General features: G+C 53.1%; 1 protein-coding gene across 1 annotated transcript in view; it reads left to right on the top strand.

Moving 5' to 3' along the window:
* Window positions 1-22,161, top strand: part of LOC106898120 (beta-1,4-galactosyltransferase 1-like) — a 29,641-nt gene extending 7,480 nt beyond the window's left edge. Inside the window, exons 3-5 of the mRNA XM_014959211.1 lie at window positions 9,673-9,908; window positions 20,420-20,607; window positions 22,035-22,161. Of these exons, the coding sequence (XP_014814697.1) occupies window positions 9,673-9,908; window positions 20,420-20,607; window positions 22,035-22,161 (551 nt within the window). The remainder of the gene's footprint in view (window positions 1-9,672; window positions 9,909-20,419; window positions 20,608-22,034) is intronic.
* Window positions 22,162-22,749: the final 588 nt, after the last annotated feature.

Below are 22,749 nucleotides of genomic sequence, written 5' to 3'. Positions count from 1 at the left end.
TTTTTTTTTTTTTTTTTTTTTTTTTTTTTTTTTAAAGACACCATGCGCTAGTGTGAGACCTTGTGCTGGAATAGGCAGCGTTTGGTGTTGGGTTAAGAATTTTTTTTCCTCTCTCTGTAGTCACTCAGTTAATCATACAAACCTGCTGTCCTGCAGACCCAGTGCTGCCAGCGCGTGTGATGGGTGCATCCTTGGGGGTTTTTTTCAGCCTGTTTCCCTTTGGGGTCCACAGTCGGAGGTCCCAGGCGCTGCGTGAGCCTGGCCAGGACGGGGCATGTACTGGTGCAGCAGGCTCCAGCCTTGCTTTGCCAGAGCTGACGTCTGTAACGGGGTGCAACTTTGCAAGTGTAGACCAGCCAAAGAAAATGTATCCCAGTCCTTGGGAAGGCTTTCTTTTCCTCACTGAGATATTTCTAGCCAGACCCAAGGACGTTGGTTTGTTGCTGACGGGGGAGTGAGAGCTGGAGGCAGCAAGAGGCAGCAGCTCCCAGCCCCTTTGCAAGGAGAGAGATATCCCTGTGGCCATTTTGTCCTGGTGGGTCGTGTGCCAGGACTGGGAGGGTACTCAGGGGACCCAGCTGGGTGAGTGGTGCTGGGGCTGTCCCTTCCACCAGTCCCGTCCCCCCACCACAGGGCTGAACCCCAGTTACGAGCCTGGCTGGTGCTGCCTGCGTGGGCGCTGGTGCAGCTCTGAGGTTTGGCTGATCTTAGCAAGAAAGGCTTGCTGTGCTGAGCCGTGGGATGCAGCTACCTGCCTGCCTGCCCTGGAGCTGCCACGTGGGTCTGGGGGCTGGAGCGACCCCCTGCTCCACAGCGCGGGGTGGGGGGACTTGCCCCCGCGTTTTCTGAGGTGGAGCTGGTTTGTTTTCCCCAGCCAGGGCGGACTCAGTGTGGCTGACGGGCCCTTCCCTTTTCTTCTGGGCCCCTGCAAAGAGCTATTTTTTTCATATACATATATATTTAATTTTTTTTCTTCCTTTCTGCGAGTTCTGCTTCTCTTTTCCAGCTTTCCTTTCGCATGAGGTTTGTCTGAGCGTGGCGGTGCACGTGGCTCGGCAGCCAGAGAGCAGCGCCCGGCTCTTGGCCAGGGTGATGGAAATGTTCTTTTTCTGCTCTGCTCGGGGAGGGATTTTTTTTTTTTTTCCCCCAACCTCTGTGCTATATGCTTTTGCTTTCATTCTCACCAAACTAAATATCCTGAGTTTTGCACCCGCTTAAAGCGCAAGGGTGAATTTTGCCTTTTTTTTTTTTTCCAGTGAATTGCTTGGGAGGGCGATTCAGTCTGCTGTGTCACCTCTCCAGACCTGCCCGTGAGCCCAGCTGCCCTCCTCATCTCCTCCTGCTGGGGCTGCACTGCCCTCCTAGGGAAGGGGTTTCTCCCCCCCTACCCCATCCCACCTGAACCCCCCCCGCCCAGGGCTGTCCTTTGTGGCTGCTGCCCCATGTTGTGTTGATGCCAGAGTACAATTCTGGCTCTGTGGGGCATTGCTGCTTGAGGTTTTCCCAACGATTCTAGCGCCTGTGGTCCAGGGAGGCTGGAGCAGCCTCTAGATTTATTGTAGGATCAGGCTAAGTGGACTGGCTAAGAGGGCTTTTTGTGTCAGGGCCGTCTCGTTTGGGCCACCAGGATGAGCACCAGGGAGGACATGTGCTGGCTTGGAATCATAGAATGGTTTGGGTTGGAAGGGACCTTAAAGATCACCTCGTTCCAACCCCCCTGCCATGGCTGGGGACACCTCCCGCTCAACCAGGCTGCTCAAAGCCCCATCCAACCCGATCTTTAACACTTCCAGCGATGGGGCATCCACAGCTTCCCGTTCCAGGGCCTCACCGCCCTCACAGTGAAAAATTTCTTCCTAATATTTAATCTAAATCGACCCTCTTCCAGTTTGAAGCCATTACCCTTCGTTTATCACTACATGCCCTTGTAAAAAGTCCCTCTCCAGCTTTCTTGTAGCCCCCCCCTTCAGGCACTGGAAGGGGCTATAACGTCTCCCCCGAGACTCCTCTTCTCCAGGCTGAAGAACCCCAAGTTCTTTTTCTGCTCTGCTCGGGGAGGGATTTTTTTTTTTTTTCCCCCAACCTCTGTGCTATATGCTTTTGCTTTCATTCTCACCAAACTAAATATCCTGAGTTTTGCACCCGCTTAAAGCGCAAGGGTGAATTTTGCCTTTTTTTTTTTTTCCAGTGAATTGCTTGGGAGGGCGATTCAGTCTGCTGTGTCACCTCTCCAGACCTGCCCGTGAGCCCAGCTGCCCTCCTCATCTCCTCCTGCTGGGGCTGCACTGCCCTCCTAGGGAAGGGGTTTCTCCCCCCCTACCCCATCCCACCTGAACCCCCCCCGCCCAGGGCTGTCCTTTGTGGCTGCTGCCCCATGTTGTGTTGATGCCAGAGTACAATTCTGGCTCTGTGGGGCATTGCTGCTTGAGGTTTTCCCAACGATTCTAGCGCCTGTGGTCCAGGGAGGCTGGAGCAGCCTCTAGATTTATTGTAGGATCAGGCTAAGTGGACTGGCTAAGAGGGCTTTTTGTGTCAGGGCCGTCTCGTTTGGGCCACCAGGATGAGCACCAGGGAGGACATGTGCTGGCTTGGAATCATAGAATGGTTTGGGTTGGAAGGGACCTTAAAGATCACCTCGTTCCAACCCCCCTGCCATGGCTGGGGACACCTCCCGCTCAACCAGGCTGCTCAAAGCCCCATCCAACCCGATCTTTAACACTTCCAGCGATGGGGCATCCACAGCTTCCCGTTCCAGGGCCTCACCGCCCTCACAGTGAAAAATTTCTTCCTAATATTTAATCTAAATCGACCCTCTTCCAGTTTGAAGCCATTACCCTTCGTTTATCACTACATGCCCTTGTAAAAAGTCCCTCTCCAGCTTTCTTGTAGCCCCCCCCTTCAGGCACTGGAAGGGGCTATAACGTCTCCCCCGAGACTCCTCTTCTCCAGGCTGAAGAACCCCAACTCTCTCAGGAAATCCTCACAGGAGAGGTGCTCCAGCCCTCTGAGCATCTTCATGGGCCTCCTCTGGACCTGCTCCGAGAGGTCCCAGTAGCTTCAAGATCCATGGCAGCCTGAAGGCGGCAAGAGGTTTAGCTGTTGTGGGAAGCGAGACGAGCTGGGGGGGCGGCGAGACGATGGGTGGGACTGCCTTGGGTCCGGGTTCCCGAGCTCGGAGCCTCTGGCTTTTTGCGAGCCTCACGTGTGGAGCTGCTTCCTGCTCATGTGCCCCCCTGGCCCCGAGGCCTGCACGGCGCCTTTCCTCTGCACCGTCCTTCCCCACACACCACACGGCACAAGTGCTGCTGGGTGACGGAGCCCGGGGGGTGGTGTTTTTCGGCCTGTCTCTCTCTTACCCTTACACTGATTTTTATTACTTTTTTTTTCAATCTCTAAAAGTGTGTGCGTTTGTGTCTTTCTTGCAAGCTTCCGGCAATTGCTTCACAATTTCGAGTTTTTCTTTTTGCTTAAAAACCCACGGTGGAGCCTCATGTAGCTGCCCCGTTGGAGCTTTGTGGCTCTGAACCCCCAAAGTTGCCTGCTTGCAAATCCTGGGCAGCTGCGAGTCCTGGTAGCTCTGTCCTGCCCGACTGCTTTTAGCAGGGGCTCCTCTGTCAGGCAGTCAGTCACCTTGAGCAGAAGCGGAAAAGGTTGAGATGGAGCGAAAGGGGCTGGAAAGTTTACGCCTAGAGATTCTTAAACAGGGATAGGGACACAGTTTTGGACAGCGGGACAGCACCCGCAGCAAACTGCATGCTTTCTTGTCATCAGCCGGTCATGTCCTGGGCCAGCATCCCTGGGAGACAACAGCCTTGGGACTGCTTGCTATCCAGGTGGTCAAACTTCAGTCAAAATGATTTAAAATTAGCGGCTGGAAGTGTGACTCTGGTCACCACCCAGCCGTGCACACGCAGTGCTTCCTGGTGGTCGTGGGCAGGGGTCTCGGGGATGAAGGCTGTATGTCTTCCTTGCTGTGCTCTTTTCACCTTTCGGGATGATTGCTTTCTCAAGACAGCTGGGTTCCTCCTTTGAATCCCTTATCTCCCAGCAAGGTCGACGTGATGTGACTCTGGTCACCGGCTGGAAAGCCTATGTCTGCAGACCTGCCTTTAGCCTCATCCTGCTTGGGAGGTGAACTGAAAGCGTCAGTTCTCAGCGGGTGGCACGTAGCTATTGCTTTTTGTCAGCCACATGGCTTTACAACTTCTAGGTGATTTTAGCCGTTCTGTATTTGAAAACAGCCAATTCGGGTTTTTTTACATTTTTTTATATTCTTACCGATGCTGGTGAATGTATTAACCGGGTGACTTGTGTCAAGCCTGTCCCAGGGGCGGCTCCTGGGGTCTCCTCGCTGACCTACCTGCCTCGGGGCAGCGTTTCCCAGGCGGTGTGATGCCTTTACAACTGAGTGGAGTAACAGGAGGGCCAGAGCAGCGCGGGTCACTTCTCACCAGCGTCCTTCAAGACTCTGAAACGGTGAAATCTCTGGCTTTTGTCGGCTGGCTGTTACTGCGAAAGTGGTCGCCCTTTCCCATCTCTTCCTTGCTGACATCCCAGCCTCCCACAGGAAAACGAGAGCGAGCACCGGGAAGAGGAGGGGTCCGTGTTTGGCCCTGGGAAGCTGGTGGGTGCCAGCCCGCAGAAAGCTCTGCCTTCCGTGTCCAGACGCCTGCGGCTGCCCTTGCCCAGCTGGAGCTCACGAGCCGCCAGCGGGAGATTCCCCCTGTAAAGTCGCCTAAACGGCAAACTTTCTTTTCCTCCCCTTATTAAGGCTGCGCGAGGCATTAAAAGAGCCTTTGTTCGTTAAACCAGAAAGCATCCCCGGGGTCGGATAGGGCTCGTGGTTGTTTCTCGGGGCGAGCGGGGCGTCCGGCCGTCCCCGGCAGGAAGGGGTTGCTCGGTGGGACGGCGGCCGCCCAGCGCCGGGAGCGGGATGGGGCTGGCAGGGCCCCGTGAGGGGACGTGCTGCCTCCTCCCCGCTGCTTCCCGCAGCATCCCGCAGGGCAGGGTAATAGCATCCCCCAGGGTGATCCCGTCCGGTGGCTGTGACCACTGGGTGAACCGGGACGCCCAGTGTTGGTGTCCACGAGCTGTTAGGTGAAGTCAATGCCTTTTGCTCTCTTAACGTGCACAAAAGTGTAGCATCATGGTAACCGTGAGTGCCGGTCTCCAACCGGAGGTGACGCCGGGGGGCAGAGGGGTGGGCAGGGGGAAGCATTAAGAAGAGCGTGGCCAGCAGGGCGAGGGAGGCCATCCTCCCCCTCTACTCTGCCCTGGCAGGGCCACATCTGGAGTGCTGTGCCCCTTCTGAGCTCCCCAGTTCAAGAAAGACGGGGAGCTACTGGAAAGAGTCCAGCAGAAGGCTACGGAGATGACCAGAGGACCGGAGCTTCTCTCTTGTGGGGAAAGCCTGAGACTGGGGTCTTTTCAACCTGCAAAAGAAAAGACTGAGAGGGGAGCTCACCAATAATATCTATATAAATATAATATATAGATATAGTATAAATATCTAGACGGTGGGTGTCAAGAGGTGCCAAGGTGTCAAGGGTGTCAAGACCACGCAACAGGGACAACAGGCACAAAGCGGAACACAGGAAATTCCCTCTCAAAATGAGAAAAAACTTCTTTACTTTGAGGGTGCCAGAGCACTGGGACAGGCTGCCCAGGGAGGCTGTGGAGTCTCCTGCTCTGGATATATTCAAAACCCACCTGGACACAATCGCATCCAATCTGCTCTAGATGAATGTATTTTGGCAGGGGAGTTGGACTAGATGATCTCTGATGGTCTCTTCCAACCCTGCCAGTCTGTGATTCTCTGATTCTGTGACTTCACATGAAAAAGCCAGGAAATTTAGGCTGATTTGGGTATCTGCGCTGTGGCCACCCTGTTACCCTGTGAGACCCAGCCAGCCAGATGCTCAGGTGCCTGATGCACTGGCCAGGCCCCAGGAGGGAGACCTCAAACACACAAGGAGGTCTGCTGTCATCCTCTGGCAAGCCCACCCTGTCAGTGGGTGGGATGGGACAGGGAGGGGGCACAGAGGGGCTGGAGGGAATGGAATTCAGCTGAGTGGGAGCAAGGAGCTGCAGGTGCAGCCCCTGCCTGTGCTCCTCTACCATCCTCATGGGCGCTTCAGTACCTTGCTCCACTCAGCAGCTTGGTCACATAAGCAGTTGCAGCTGAGATCGACAGAGCAAAATGATCTTTATGATAAGATTCAGTGTGATGGAAGGGGGCTGTGTGCATGGATACCCAGTTTAAATGCACAGAGGTGTCACATACAGCAGGGAGGGGACAGAGAGACCGGAGGGGATCCTTAGTGGTAAGAGACGCCAACTCCTCAGTTAAGGACTTCTCAGCAAGCACCACCATCCCAGAAGATGCCAGCTCCTCCACCTGCAAGACTGGATGTTCGACATCAGGCTTTCCATGTGTCCTGGTTTGTCCTGGTCACCGCGTGACATCCTCATCACCTCTTTCTGGGAAGCTGAATTTTCCACATCCACCCCCATCTTCATTTGCTGAATCAAAATCAACTGGTGAAGGATGGAACAGAGGACCACTGGGTGGAAAGCTGGAGATGTAGCTGAAGAGTAGTGCTGACCAAAAACTTGTTTGGGACAGACTTGCTGAGATGAAGTCTGGGCCACGAGTGACAGCAGGCCTCCTTCATCCTGGGAGCAGGCAGGAGATGCACAAGGGCAGGGAGTTGTCCTCCAGGAATCCCCAGCAGGCTGGGAGAGCTCCAGACACCCGCAGTGTCCACATTTGCACTTGCTGAGGAGCTAGCCATGACCGTGCTGAGGACATTTCTAGCCCCCAGTCTTGCCTGGGGCTTAGGAAGGTCCACGCTGGCCCCAGCCATCTGAGAGAAGAGGGAGCAGCTTGGTGAGCATCCCCCGTGGCCAGAGGTGTATGGGCCCTGCCCGGGGCTGCTTCCATCCTTGCCCTTGGGTGGTCCTTCCAGCCAACTCAGCGCTGTGGCTGGCTTTTGGGAAGGGGGAAGGTGACCAATTCAGCATTTCCCTTGCAGAACCATTCCTCCCCTCTGCCGAGGAGGCTGTGCACATGTTTTATATTCCCTCTTCACAGAGTTTACACAGTTCAATAACCTTTGGCTTTCATTATTATTCCACATTCAAATATTATTATTCCATATTCAAAACCTGCCTGGATGCGTTACTGTCCAACCCTCTGCAGGTGAACCTGCTTTGGCAGGGGGTTTGGCTGGATGATCTCCGAAGGTCCCTTCCAACCCCTACCATTCTTTAAAGCAGGCGTGGAGGAGGGTCTAGTCCAGGGGCTGTTCTGGAAGAGTGCTCACCACCACTGCACGGGAGACATAACCAAATTTGGAGGAAACGATGCACCCTTTCCCCCTTCTGCCCCTGCTGGCCTCGCTGCTCTGGCACCTGCCCCCTCTCTGCATGTCCCATCTGTCCCACCGGTGGCTGTGGGGTGGCTGTGCTTGTCCTGATCCTGCCACCACCAAGCCCCGGTCCCGGTCGTGCGGCTGCATGTTCCTTCCTGCCCCGGTTCCTCCCATTCTTGCCTCTTCCTCCCGGTGCAGAGCGCCCTTCCAGCCCCCCCCCGTAAGCCACTTTTCAGTCTGATAAGCTTTGTCCCAGCCATGGTTGCCTCGCAGGACCAGCGTCCGTGATGGGGATCCAAGCAGCCGTGCTGGAGCTGCAGCTGGGAGCTGTGGGCGTGCTGGGAGCAGGGGCAGACTGGTCCCAGTGCCCGGGCACTGAGAAGTCGCTGCCTGTCTGCGACTCACTCCCTCCTCGTGTGAGAGGGAAGCGTGCGAAGTTGCCCTGTGCAAAATGCAGAGGTCGGGAGATCCCTCTGCGTCCTGCCTGTGACACCGGTTTATTGCAAGGTCCTGCCTCGGGGGTACAGCGAGCACCCCTGCCGGTTTGGCCGGTCTCCTTCGTGCCATCTCCAGCCTGAGCGAGCACGGGTGCGTGGAGCAGCACAACCCAACTGAAGTAGCTTCTTCTAGAGAAGCAACTGGGGTATGAGCCATGAGCCTGGAGCAGACTTTCTGCTCTTCCAGTAGTCCCTGTTGGGGTATGCACGAGGTTGGTTGTGATGGCCACTGTCTTCTAGAGCTCTGAAAATCACTGGTTCCCCCTTCACAAGGGGCTCTGTAAGTGCAGGGTACCCACGTGTAAGTTGTGCACGCTGTGTGTGCCCTCTGAGGGGCTGGGGGTCTCTTCAGCAACTGTGAAGAGGAGAGGGTAGCTCGAAGACACGTGTGCGAGTGTGTGCATGCACACACGTGCATGTATTCATGCCTGGATGGAGAAGAGGGGGAGAGCACAGCAACCAAGTCTTCAAGGAGTGATTCCCCAGCCTAATGCTTTTGGTGAAGACCTTCTGCTTTATGCCCAGGGTCCTCAGCATCCCCACCCGCTGCAGAGGGTTTTGGGGGAGCTGAGCATCCGTGCAAAGCCCAGTTTATTGGGCTGGGAGCAGGACATGGCAGCAAGAGAGGTCCTTCCGTGGGCAGCTACTTGCTCGATAGGTTTTTGCAGCAAGTCTGTTCCTCAGGGTTGGAAGCAAATGCCGCAGGAAGGAATGTTTAAGAGAAGCCTGGATGTTAAGAGAGGGCATCCACAAAAAGGCTGTGGCCAGCAATGCCGTGTCTAGCCCCAGACCCACGTAGAGCTGTATGGGAGGGATGTCTTTGGAGCCAACGTGGCAGAGCCGAGGAGCCCTGGCAAGCAAGGAGGACTTGTGGAGACGCGTGAGCCGCAGTCTTGCACAGTCGGTCTCGTTGGCCGTGTCGGTGCCCCGGGCTGTCACTGTCCTCTCTCCCCGAGCTTGGCACTGAGCAGCGCAGAGGGTGCTGTGTGGGGCCTGGGGGGCTTCTCAGTTTTACACGTCAGTTTTGGCACAGATTATTTTGGTGGTTTCAAAACCTGCCAGTGTTGAAACCATGTGTAGGAATTGCCAACCTGTATGCAAATCTGGGTATGGTGGGTTTTTTAGCAGTTCTGATACAGGACTTTTAATAAATAGTGGGCATGCCTACAGAACACTGAAAGTATCTATAAGAAAAAAAAGAAAGAAAAAACAACCAAGAAAGGGGGTTTTGCTCACTTTGCATGTGGCTTGACGTAAGTAATTATGTCAGTAGGAGATCAGGACTGTTTTTGAAGACCTTGATTACGCTGTGCAAGGTGGGTGAGAGCGCAGCGGGCAGCGCTCTTCTCTGGGCTGGTTTTGTGGCACACGTGCCGGTGGGAGCGCAGCTGTTGGTTTGCCACACAGACAGGAGGATTTTCAAGAGGCGTTTGGCGTCAGCAACTGGTTTGGGGTCTGGTACCAAGAGGGTAGAGCGTTTGCGAGTTTGTTCTGAAAGGTGGTGTGTGGTTGCTTTGGGTATGGCTGGTCCAAGCTTCAGCACCTCCTGGGTGCACCGCTGGGATTTTGTTTGGACCCAAACCTCTGTTGTTTTTTTTTAAAAAAAAAAACAACATATGTAAAGAATGTGTGGTCGGTGAAATAAATTGCGTGCATGGCTGGTCCAAGCTTCAGCACCTCCTGGGTTTGGACCCAAACCTCTGTTTTTAAAAAAAAAAATCAAAACAAAATTTGTAAAGGATGTGTGATCGGCGAAATGGATTGTGTGCGCTAACTGGCTCTGTGTTGTGCCTCCCTTCCAGTTGGTGCACTACGTGTGGAGTTTTCCCAGCCTGTGAACCTGGAAGAAGTGGCGAGAATAAACCCAGAGGTCAAAACAGGAGGTCGTTTTGCTCCAAAGGACTGTATAGCACTTCAGAAAGTAGCGATAATCATACCGTTCAGGAACCGAGAGGAGCACCTGAAGTACTGGCTCTATTACCTGCACCCAGTCCTCCAAAGACAACAGTTAGATTATGGAGTGTATGTTATCAACCAGGTAAGATGCCAGAGACAGAGGGCTTTATAATGCTCTCACAACAGTGCCCGTGCCCCCTAAAACAGATGAGTGATTGCTTTATCCTGAATGGGATGTTGTTGGGACAAGGGATCAGGATAAGGTTGCTTGAAAAGAAGAAGAAAAAAAAAAAGGCTGTAGCACCCCAAAAAATGTGAAAATGAACATGAGCAATTTTGCTTCGATGGTTTTGATGGAAAACCTGAGGTCCCCTTCTCCAGTTAGGCATGATTCACTCTAAGGAGCTACTGTTTAAAGAAACCACTTGGTGAGGAGGAAAAAAAAATCCCTTATAGCACAACCCCATCTGTTTTCTCTTTCCAAATGTTCCTTTTTCACAGCTGCTGCAGGAGCTGCATAAAGAGATCTTTTAAGGTGATAAGGTAGCGTTAATGCCTAATCTGGTATTTGGTGTGCCATAAAGCTGTAGAATTTCACTTACTTTCTCAAGCAGCTTCTGTTCGTGCTACTAATAGTGCACAAAGTGTCAGGATGGAGAAAGCAAAGCTGTGGCAGTGAGGCAGGTGAGTGATTGTCTTCAGGTGAATAGAGCAGAAAAAAAACTAGTAGGGACGGAGGTTTTTGTTGGGCTTTTTTCCTTGATATCTGATGACCTTAGACCTGTCTTTCTTAAAAAAAAAAAAAAGAAGAAAAGGCATGTTTCACTCCAAACAAGCTGTCTGAATTTATACCATAATCGTGGTTAAATAAGTGGGTGTTGTTCACACTTGTAAAATCTTAAAATGTGTAGGCATTTGCATGGGCTGCGTGTGAAAGGGCAGATGCCGTCCTGAGAGCCCCAGCAGAGAGCGACGGCTGGACAGTCCCATGGTGCAGTTTCTCTCTTGGATATGTATTTATATCCTGTTTCCTCAGTTCTGTGAAAACCGAGATGAAGTAACACACTTCTTTAAATGGAACTCCTTAGTTTGTGGATCAGCTGATGCGTTTGGGCATATCAGAGACCATTAATATTTAAAACGGTCGCCCAAGCGATACATTTCCTCACAGAACTGAAAGTAAAGGGGAGACCTTTTTCTAGAGAGCAAACCAATACTGCATTAGTACTACTCCTCTTACTTTGCTCATTTCCAGGGTGCCAGAGATCTGGGCAAAAGTGATTTGTGGGGAATTAGGGGTGGCCCCCAAGCGCTGCAGCCGAGGTGCTCCGGTGGCCGCGTTGCTGAGGGCGCACGGCGTTTCTGCGGCGTGCGGGCGGTCACGCTGTGCCCTGAGGTGTGCAGCCCCGGGAGGAGACCCTTCCCGTGGGATGCAGAGAGCGGCCCGGTGCCGCTGACGGTCCAGCGACGTGGGGGCCAGCCCCAGCCCGTCGTCCTCCCCACCGCATTTCCTTGCACGTGCAGCGTTTGTCTGGGCGACTTGCCGGTGCCACAGGGCTGCTGGAGCCACGGGTCGCGGGGCTGCAGGTGGGTGAAGGTGGCCGAGCAGCGTGCCTCCCCTGCTCTGAGCGTGGCTCGGAAGCCGGGGCGCGATGCGGCTCCCAGCAGTGATCCTGCAGGTGGGGGTTCCCAGCCAGGCGCAGCTCACCAGCCAGCTCTGGAGAGATGCCTGCCCCCAGAGCGGGCCGGGGGTGCCACTTGTGGGCCAGCAGCCATCTCCATCGCAAAGGGCCGGCAGGGCAGCTGGGGCTGGTGTTTCCCCATCGGTGGTGGTCAAGGGTAAGGAAAGCGAGGGGCCCGTCCACGTGGAGCTGTGCCAGTGCCTGTAAAGGCAGACAAGTGTCCAAAGCCCATCTGGAGCTCCTGCTGCTGCTGCCATGGTGCATGCTGGCTTGCACTGCCCTGCGCTGCTGGCTCCTTCTCCTCTCTGGTCCTGTCCTCCAGTGCTAGGGCTGTGGGGCTGTCTGTGTGCTCTTACAGCTAACCCTCGAGACAAAAATGATTGGAGAGTAAATGTGTTTCTCAGAACGCATCCCTTGAGCAAAGTTGGAGCAGGAGTGACATCCAGCACACGGGGTATACATGTCCTGGGCACATCCAGCAGTCAGATGTAGGTTAGCAACGTAAGGCTAATTGATCTGTAAAATAAACATGCTCCTTCTGCGTGAATCTAACAAGCTGTGTGAGGAAGAGGCAAAGTGGTCAGTGGTAGTAAACCCATGGGATGCATCTCTCGAGGGTGAGTGGGAACGCTGAAAAGACAGAACTGCAGAAAATGTATTAATTCTGCCAGAAGTAGAGTAGGAAAATGGTCTTATTTCTCTGCTGTCTTGACAATTTCTTTTCTCTTTTTCTTGTCTGTCCTTCCCTTTGCATCTGCCCTCCTTTTTTTTATTTTATTTTTCCTTCTAGTGGGGAAATACTGCCTTTACTTGTTAATGCTGTCTATCACAAAGCAATCACTGAAGCAAGGAGAACTACTGTGTGATCTGGTTCTTACACGCTGCCTACGTGCTCTTCTGTGCTCTGCATCTCATAGAAAGAAAGAGGAGCGCTGAGCCCTGCTACTGCTGCACTGGTAATGTCAAACTTCTTCCTTTCAGCGCAATGTGTTTCCGTCACGAGTCCGTCGTGTCTCCACCATGCTGTTCTTGCGTGCCTGAATGCCTCGGAGCAGGACTTGGTTGGAGTCAGGGGGATGATGTTTGTGAAATGTCCGGTGTGTCACAGGAGCCAGTGGAAAACATGTTATGCCTCACTCTCTGCACCCCACCACCAGCAAAACCCAGACTTGATGTATGGAGTAGCGGTTGTGGGAGCTTTCAGATAGATCTGAGATGAGGACACATGGCTGAGCGTGCATTTTGTGGCACCCATTCAATGCCATGCAAGCTTGACTTCCATCAAATGAGAAGGTAGTGGTGAATTTGTGGTGTCTCCCTTGGTCCTGCTCCTGCTGTTACCCATGTGCTCTCTGGCACCTTCAGCTGTTCCCACGAGGTCTGGAAATGAGTTTTCTCCTGACCGTTCAGCCTGTGCAGATGGCCATGCAGCCAGACTAGAAGTTTGGGAAAGGGGAGACTTAGCAAATTCCCTGAAAACGGTGCAGTTGTGCAACACTTTTCCACTGGCCCCTGGCGTTCCATGCGGTGTCCTCGGTAGCAGTTTTCCAGTGTTGGTGTGTGCGTGTGAGTGCGGAGTGCTTGGGGCATGGCACCTACTCATGTTATTTTTCAGGGGGCATCAGGACCCCCCGGTGTGTGGGCACAGGGGGGAATTGTGCTCGGCTCCCGCCTGCCCTCGTGGTGGTGGGGGAGGCGAGTTTCCCCCCTGGCTGCTCTCTCCTGCTGCCCGGTGCAACGGTGCTGAGGCCTCAAACCACTCTCTGACAGAGAAACAGCAAAGTGTCTCCTGCAGTCTCAGTATGGCCCTGGAAACCTCTTTCTGGAGAACAGACTTTCTCACATGGGCGCTGTGCGTGTGGTTCAGGCTGTCTTGGGGGATCCCTGGCTTTGCTAGTGACTTCCCATTGGAGATGGTGGCTTTCTCCTAGCCAGACAGAAACACGTGTCCTCACCACTACCTCCCCGAGACCCCGTGAGTTTAGGATCCAGGTGAGAGAGATGTCGCCAGGGGTCCTCTGCACTGCTCCCCTGTCTGCAGGAGGAATCACAGAGCTGCCTCCTGTATGGAAGAGGGAGCCAGGACAAAATTGGGACAGGTGGTTTCTTGCTGGCTGGCAAACCCTTCAGCTTGAGTGGCAGTTCCAAAACCCTCCATTTTATCTGTCTGGCACTAAAAAATGGTAGCATCCTGTGGTAGGTCTGGCTGAGCAAACTAGATTCAGCAAAGATAAGGGATGGGAAGTAAAAAAGCCTAGATGTTCTTTTGCTTGGGCTGATCAGCTCCTTGTGCAAGAAGGTCCGACCCTGCAGGACTGAGGCAGCAGGTTGTCCCCTTTCAGCCAGTCTCTCATGGACCGGTGAATGGGGATAGACTTGGATGTGCTGTGAGAGACATAGGCAGTAAAATCAGGAGCCAGAAGCAGGTACTGGGCACTGGCACTGAATCACAAACTCACAGAATCACAGAATCACAGAATCTTCTAGGTTGGAAGGGACCTTAAAGATCATCTTGTCCAACCGTCAACCTAACTGACAAAAATAGACACCCACACAACAAACAAGGAGCATCATCACTAAACCATACCTCCCAGCACTACATCAACCCGTCTTTTGAACACCTCCAGGGATGGTGCCTCAACCACCTCCCTGGGCAGCCCATTCCAATGGCTGACAACCCTTTCAGTGAAAAAATTTTTCCTAATATCCAGCCTGAACCTACCCTGGCGCAAAACTCAGAACATGGGTTAAGTTTCAGGACAGGAGAACACAGGGAAAAAATTGTCAAGAAAAAAAATAGCAAAAATGTGCTTGGAATACATCTTGTCTGGTTGAAAGCCTAGGAGATGTTCAGTTTTGGACTCCTAGGGTGAGTGGGAACGCTGAAAAGACAGAACTGCAGAAAATGTGTTAATTCTGCCAGAAGTAGAGTAGGAAAATGGTCTTATTTCTCTGCTGTCTTGACAATTGCTTTTCTCTTTTTCTTGTCTGTCCTTCCCTTTGCATCTGCCCTCCTTTTTTTTATTTTATTTTTCCTTCTAGTGGGGAAATATTACCTTTACTTGTTAATGCTGTCTATAGCAAAGCAATCACTGAAGCAAGGAGAATTACTGTGTGATCTGGTTCTTACACGCTGCCTACGTGCTCTTCTGTGCTCTGCATCTCATAGAAAGAAAGAGGAGCGCTGAGCCCTGCTACTGCTGCACTGGTAATGTCAAACTTCTTCCTTTCAGCGCAATGTGTTTCCGTCACGAGTCCGTCGTGTCTCCACCATGCTGTTCTTGCGTGCCTGAATGCCTCGGAGCAGGACTTGGTTGGAGTCAGGGGGATGATGTTTGTGAAATGTCCGGTGTGTCACAGGAGCCAGTGGAAAATATGTTATGCCTCGCTCTCTGCACCCCACCACCAGCAAAACCCAGACTTGATGTATGGAGTAGCGGTTGTGGGAGCTTTCAGATAGATCTGAGATGAGGACACATGGCTGAGCGTGCATTTTGTGGCACCCATTCAATGCCATGCAAGCTTGACTTCCATCAAATGAGAAGGTAGTGGTGAATTTGTGGTGTCTCCCTTGGTCCTGCTCCTGCTGTTACCCATGTGCTCTCTGGCACCTTCAGCTGTTCCCACGAGGTCTGGAAATGAGTTTTCTCCTGACCGTTCAGCCTGTGCAGATGGCCATGCAGCCAGACTAGAAGTTTGGGAAAGGGGAGACTTAGCAAATTCCCTGAAAACGGTGCAGTTGTGCAACACTTTTCCACTGGCCCCTGGCGTTCCATGCGGTGTCCTCGGTAGCAGTTTTCCAGTGTTGGTGTGTGCGTGTGAGTGCGGAGTGCTTGGGGCATGGCACCTACTCATGTTATTTTTCAGGGGGCATCAGGACCCCCCGGTGTGTGGGCACAGGGGGGAATTGTGCTCGGCTCCCGCCTGCCCTCGTGGTGGTGGGGGAGGCGAGTTTCCCCCCTGGCTGCTCTCTCCTGCTGCCCGGTGCAACGGTGCTGAGGCCTCAAACCACTCTCTGACAGAGAAACAGCAAAGTGTCTCCTGCAGTCTCAGTATGGCCCTGGAAACCTCTTTCTGGAGAACAGACTTTCTCACATGGGCGCTGTGCGTGTGGTTCAGGCTGTCTTGGGGGATCCCTGGCTTTGCTAGTGACTTCCCATTGGAGATGGTGGCTTTCTCCTAGCCAGACAGAAACACGTGTCCTCACCACTACCTCCCCGAGACCCCGTGAGTTTAGGATCCAGGTGAGAGAGATGTCGCCAGGGGTCCTCTGCACTGCTCCCCTGTCTGCAGGAGGAATCACAGAGCTGCCTCCTGTATGGAAGTAGAAGTGGTAAGTCTGGCTGAGCGACTGCTCCCCTGTCTGCAGGAGGAATCACAGAGCTGCCTCCTGTATGGAAGAGGGAGCCAGGACAAAATTGGGACAGGTGGTTTCTTGCTGGCTGGCAAACCCTTCAGCTTGAGTGGCAGTTCCAAAACCCTCCATTTTATCTGTCTGGCACTAAAAAATGGTAGCATCCTGTGGTAGGTCTGGCTGAGCAAACTAGATTCAGCAAAGATAAGGGATGGGAAGTAAAAAAGCCTAGATGTTCTTTTGCTTGGGCTGATCAGCTCCTTGTGCAAGAAGGTCCGACCCTGCAGGACTGAGGCAGCAGGTTGTCCCCTTTCAGCCAGTCTCTCATGGACCGGTGAATGGGGATAGACTTGGATGTGCTGTGAGAGACATAGGCAGTAAAATCAGGAGCCAGAAGCAGGTACTGGGCACTGGCACTGAACTCAGGGGGATAGACTTGGATGTGCTGGGAGAGACATAGGCAGTAAAATCAGGAGCCAGAAGCAGGTACTGGGCACTGGCACTGAATCACAAAATCACAGAATCACAGAATCACAGAATCTTCTAGGTTGGAAGGGACCTTAAAGATCATCTTGTCCAATCGTCAACCTAACTGACAAAACTAGACACCCACACAACAAACAAGGAGCATCATCACTAAACCATACCTCCCAGCACTACATCAACCCGTCTTTTGAACACCTCCAGGGATGGTGCCTCAACCACCTCCCTGGGCAGCCCATTCCAATGGCTGACAACCCTTTCAGTGAAAAAATTTTTCCTAATATCCAGCCTGAACCTACCCTGGCGCAAAACTCAGAAAATGGTAGCATCCTGTGGTAGGTCTGGCTGAGCAAACTAGATTCAGCAAAGATAAGGGATGGGAAGTAAAAAAGCCTAGATGTTCTTTTGCTTGGGCTGATCAGCTCCTTGTGCAAGAAGGTCCGACCCTGCAGGACTGAGGCAGCAGGTTGTCCCCTTTCAGCCAGTCTCTCATGGACCGGTGAATGGGGATAGACTTGGATGTGCTGTGAGAGACATAGGCAGTAAAATCAGGAGCCAGAAGCAGGTACTGGGCACTGGCACTGAACTCAGACATGGGTTAAGTTTCAGGACAGGAGAACACAGGGAAAAAATTGTCAAGAAAAAAAATAGCAAAAATGTGCTTGGAATACATCTTGTCTGCTTGAAAGCCTAGGAGATAAGCATTTTGTCAAAGTTAGGTTGATGGTTGGACAAGATGATCTTTAAGGTCCTTTCCAACCTAGAAGATTCTGTGATTCTGTGATTTTGTGAGATAAGTGTGAAGGCTATGTCTAGAGCTTGGGTGCATTGTCAAAGCGGCACTCCCCTGTGTGCTGCCTAGCTCTTCAGGATGATGCTCCTCTGCCCAAGCAAGTCCAAACTGATCCATTTCCTTGTGGATGTAATCCAACAGGGAGTCTCCATGGGATGAGGAGCTGCCAAGCAGGAGAGAGCTGGAAAGTGCCTTGAGTTCTGCTTTATCTGGTCTCTTGAGGGTTGTCTGTCATACTGTGCCCTGTGCTGACCTGGAAGGGACAGCAGCATAGAAAGGAGATTTCCCGACTATGCTTTTTGGTTGGGGTTTGTTTTGGGTTTTTTTCATTTCAAAAGGTTGGGGATTAGTCAAAGATGGAAGCCTGCTGCACATTTCTGAATTTTGGGAGATTTGAATCTCAGATACTGCAAGCACACCAGGGCTTCCACGTTGCTTTAGGTAAAGTAACAGAGCTTTCTGCAAAGAAGCAAAACCTCTTGTCAGTCTTTTTTTTTTTTCACTGCGATAAACGCTGCAAAGCCCTGCATAAATCCTGGGACAGAAAACCAGCCTCCTGCCCTCAGAGGGGCTGCAATTGGGAATGTCATTGCAAGGTTTGCTGCATGAGCTACCTGCTCTCTGTGAAGTTACTAAAACGGGTCTTGGAGAGGGATTTTTGGTTTTGGGGTTTTTTTGGCTGTGATTCTCCCCTGTCCCCCCCCAAGCCTTCTGGATCCCACAGGGTGAAGCTGTGTGGCCATTGAGGAGGAGAGCAGCAGTGTCCATGTGAAGTGTTTGCCCTCTGTCTGGTCCCCCTCCACGCGTGGGACCCCAGAGTGGGCTCTGTGGGGTCGGTGGGGGAGGCAGCAGGAGGGGTCCTGTGCACAGCTCTTGGTCTGCTGCTGTGCTTTGGTTGTTGGTTTTTTTCGGGGAGAGATTTAAAAACACAGCTCCTCGTACCATTGTTAATCCCTAAGTGTCACCCAGAGGAGTTAGAGGCTACCTGAAGGTGTGGGTTAATTAAGCCTGACCCTCTGGTGTGAAGTGCCCTTTGCCTTGAAATTTCACCATGAAAAGAGCGGCCAAAGGGTGTGAAACGAGGAGGAGGAGGCTCTCCTCTGCTGGACCCAGCAGGGGCTTTGAGGTGTGAGCACATGGCACTTTGCACCAGGAAGGTCCCTCTTGTGGGGGGAGCCCCCCTCTTGGGGACCCTCTCGCACCAGCACCGCACGCTGCACCAGGGCTGTGGTCCCTCTTGGGACTGGGTTTGGTGCTGTGGGACTCGAGGAGCAGCTGGGGCTGGGCAGCCTTCCTTGCTTCCTCGGGGAAGAAAACCCTCTGATCCCACAGCCTCAGCTGCTCCCTCTCCCCGGCCCCTTTGTTCGACTTGCCTTCGTTTTCTGTGCAGGTTTTCACTGCTCTTGCTTATGCATGGTGGTGATCATCTTCCCACCACCTTAGTTACTGCCTGAACCCTTTTGTTTCGGGTGAGGATGCTGAGAATTTTCTCAGATCCTCCTCCACGAAAGCTCACTCCTCCCTATGAAGTCCTTTATGCCCGAGACAGGTGATGAATGCTTTTGAAAACGATCCTCCTCCACGAAAGCTCACTCCTCCCTGTGAAGTCATTTATGCCCGAGGCAGGTGATGAATGCTTTTGAAAACCTTGGTTTGACACTTGCATGTTAAAACCTTCATTTGAAAGATATTTGTGGCTGTTTCAAGAACCTGCATAGCTCTCCAGCCGCAGGTCCATTAACCAGTCTGGATTAAACATTTTCCAGACTGATTATTTATTAATCAGGCAAATCTGTTTGGGTGGAGGTGATGTTTGAAGCTGCTGCTCCTTGGGCACAGTATTTCACCTGTCCCTGATTCGTGTCCCATGCTGGGTGCAGATACCGCAGGGTCGGGGGGGTGGCTTGCATGGTGAGGGAGTCCTTTGGCTCAACACTGCTCCGAGGATGTGGAGGAGAAAAGGTAGAGGAGAAAGGATTTGGCAGCCTTGGTTTCCAGGCTGGCAAAAAAACCCCCTTCAGCCTCCTACAGTGATGCCCTATGAGTTCCCTTCCGCCCGCTCTGTTCCCCTGCACAGGGTTTGGGTCTGAAGCTGCTGCTGCAAAGTCGGGTCCTGGATTGGAAATCCTTACTTTCAAACCACTGGTATGCTTGGGTTTGTGGGTATGATCCTGTTGTTTTTCGAAAGTACTCGAGCAACTTGCGAGCCCGTGCTTGTGCTCAAAGCCACGTGGGCTTTTGAAGCGCTTCTGCCCGAGGGAGGCCAAACCGATTTCTCCTTGGGCGCCTCATTGCTCAGGGAGGAGAGTGGAGAGTTTCCTTCGTTAACTGTGCCTGCCCTGGGATGAACGTGCCCTGCTGCAATATTGGCTCCCCTTCCCGTCATGGTGACAACCATCCTGGTTTAGTTTTCCTGGCAAGCCCCCCGGGACAGATGGTGGGTCCTGCCGCGCTCCGACTGGCAGAGGACCATCAAAGCAGGGGCTGTGCACCGCAGATGTTCAGCAGGTGAGCTGGAGGAGGCCTTGCAGGAAGCATCTCTCACCATCCTGCCATCGGTGAACAAGGCTGTGTGTGTCACAGCCACGTGCTGGGCCAGCAGCCCCCCTTCCAGGGCCTGGGGAGCATCCTGCCAGGGCTTGGTGTGGGAGCCGGAGCGGGTGGCAGAGGGGCAGACCTTAGCTCATGGTGCCACCCTGTGCTTTGCAAGTCAGGTCTGGTGGGTGCGTGCTCAGGGTCCTGCAGCTGTGTTGTGTCAGAGCTTAGGAAGAAGGTCCCAAGTCCTGGCTGCAGAAAGGTTTTGCTCTGTGGTGCTCGTCCTGGCTGTAAGCTAAAGCACCGCCGGGGTTTCTCTCTGTAGCAAAGGTCCCTTCTTCCAGAGGAGCTCATCTCTTTTTTGCTTTTCTCTGCTGCTCCAGGAAGCCCCAGCTGGTTGCTCTCTGTAAACTTTATCACAGAACTGAATCCCAAAATGCCCGTGCATGGGGTGGGATGGGGGGGGACACCCCCCAGCATCACATCTGCCCTCCTGGAGCCTTCCACAAGGAGGGGGGGAGCTGAGCTGGGTCCAGCCGTTCCTCAGCCGTTTTGGCTGCCCCCATGGTTTGCAGCTGGCTCAGATGCCATCGTCCCTTGGGGGGGGATATTCTGGGGGGGGGTGTCCTTGCTCCCGTGGGTGCTGCTGGGGGAGGGTGTTTGGGCTCGATCTCAGTCCATCACAGGCACACCAGCCCAGTGTGGTGACACCAGAGTCCAGCTGCAGGTAAGAAACTGCTGATGTCAACTGTTAAATTTAAGTCGCTTAATTGGTTTTTTTTTTTATTTGTTTGTTTTTAAACTAGGATGGAGAGGAAGAATTTAACCGTGCTAAACTGATGAATATAGGATTCGCAGAGGCTTTGAAAGAATATGACTATGATTGCTTTGTGTTTAGTGACGTAGACCTCATCCCAATGGATGACAGGAACACCTACAAATGTTACAGCCAGCCGCGACACCTCTCCGTTTCCGTGGATAAATTCGGATTTCGGTGAGGAACGCCTTTTGGAGGGGCGTTTTGTTCCCAATTCCGCCGTTAGCCAAGCAGGCCAGGCGCAGCGTTGCACATCCCCACCCACCATTGAAAGCCTGGGAAAATGTCTCTGGCAAAAGCCTGTCCTGGCTCCCGGCGGAGAGCAGGATGGGCTGGAGGGGAGGAAGGGGAAGAGGCGCAGCTGCCAGCGGGTTATGGAGACTCACAGCGTCTGGAAAGTGGGACGTCGGGCGAGGAATAGCCACGAGCCCGTCGTTTCGCAGGTGCCCGCGTTCCCCTTCTTGTGTTTCAGGCTGGAAGCTGGAAGACAGCTAGTGTTTCCACCCCGTCTGAAAAGTGAGACGCTCTCACACAGCAGGAATTATGTGCAGCCTCAAAAAGACTACATCAGATGCTATTTTAAGAGCAAAATGAAATATTTTTGGCTATTTGATTTCGGGCCTGCCCCGGTATCTGAGAGCAACGCAGAATGAAATACCTTTCAGCATACATTTGGGTTCAGCAAGCTGCTGCAAACAAAAATGTGTCTGGCTTTTCCTTTCCTTTCCCTTTTATTTTTTTTTTTTCCTTCTATCCCAGATCCCCAAGGGGGAGTTTGAAAGCTGATCTATAAAGTGAAAACTGGTCATGCCCCCATGGTGGCCAGTAGTGCTAGAGACACAACAGTGGTGCTGGTGGCCAGACCCCTGCAGGTCTCCACTCCTGACCCAAGCCCTGCTCGGGGCAGGACCATCCCCAGCACCCCAGCAGCTGCAGTTTTTCTCTTGCAGCTTGGTGAAGCTTAGAGCAGAAATGCAGCCCCCAGGGGCTTCTCCTTCTTGCTGGACACAGAGATAAGGTCTGCGGTGATCCCTGTGTGAGCCCTCTCCTGGTGCTATGGGTCTGAATTTGGTCTCTTCTCAATCCCTTGGTGAATGGCCCCTGGTTTTGAGCAGGAGCTGGTTGGTTTGTGCGTGCAAGGTCATGCTGCTGGCTCACTTTGGGCTGCAACCTTTACTTTGGGCCCTGGGGGAGCGCGGAGGTGAGTGGTGGAGCTGCAGGATGAGAAGGCTTTGCAGCACCTCCGGTGCCTTGCCGAGTTCTTCCTGCTCCCTGGGCATGTGTGTCACCATCTGTCCTTGGGCGAGGTGATGTGCATCTCAATGGCCTGTCCTTTGAGGACAGTGCACTTCTCAGTGTGCTGCAGCCATTGCCAGTTGCAGAGTTCTTCCCAGCTGGATTTGGGACTGAGCCCACCAGCACCCTCTGCTTTGAGTGAATCCAGGGCACCAAAACTGTTCCCTGCTGCATGGAAGCACCGCGTGGAGGATGCTGGCTCATTGTGGGATGGGGTTGGAGGGCAGCGGCAAGCCCTTTTCGGGTGGGCGTTCTGTTCCTTGGCTAGCACCTCTCCTCCTCTAATGGCCCTTTCTCCCCACTTCCAGGTTGCCTTACAATCAGATTTTCGGAGGTGTGTCTGCCTTGAGCAAAGCGCAGTTCACAAAGATCAACGGGTTCCCAAACAATTACTGGGGCTGGGGTGGCGAAGATGATGATGTCTATAACAGGTAAATAAATCACCCCTTTGGCACTCGCAGTGCCCTCAGGGGTGGGGATGAGCACGGACCTGCTGCATTCACCCCAGTGTTGGGGGGACACAGGGTGTCCTCTCCCTCTGATGCCCGGAGCACCCCACTCCAGGGTCGGGGGCAGAAGTGGTGTGTGAGCGACCTGCTGGCTCGGTGAAAGCGTGGTCCCCCTGGGTGCTTTCCCACCCCCTTTCGCAGCTCCCAAGGTGTGCTGGGGACGTCTTTTCTGAATTCAGGAAGGGTCTTCTAGAAGTGCTTGTATCTTCCTGGGGTTGAGTGCTTCTGTTTAAGAAGCCAAGTGAGGGACAACCTTCCCGTAGGGCAGGCCATTCAGAGCAAGGTGGCAGTTCCTCTCTTTTGGGGGCACTCGGGTTTTGAGGAGCAGAAATTGCCATATAGAAATGGAAAGGGAGATGTAAAGGGGAAGAAACCAGGTACTTTTCCTGCATCGGTGTCCATGAACTGCGGGTGTCTTGCAGAGAGCATGAAAATAAAGACCTGGTGAGTCCCAGGTGGGACCGTTTTGGCTCTGATGATGTGTGTTCCCCCCCTCCCCCTACGCTGCTTGCCC

This window comes from Calidris pugnax, unplaced genomic scaffold (assembly GCF_001431845.1).
Source record: "Calidris pugnax isolate Ruff unplaced genomic scaffold, ASM143184v1 scaffold404, whole genome shotgun sequence".
Classification (NCBI taxonomy): domain Eukaryota; kingdom Metazoa; phylum Chordata; class Aves; order Charadriiformes; family Scolopacidae; genus Calidris; species Calidris pugnax.
This window is presented reverse-complemented; position numbering and strand designations above follow the sequence as displayed.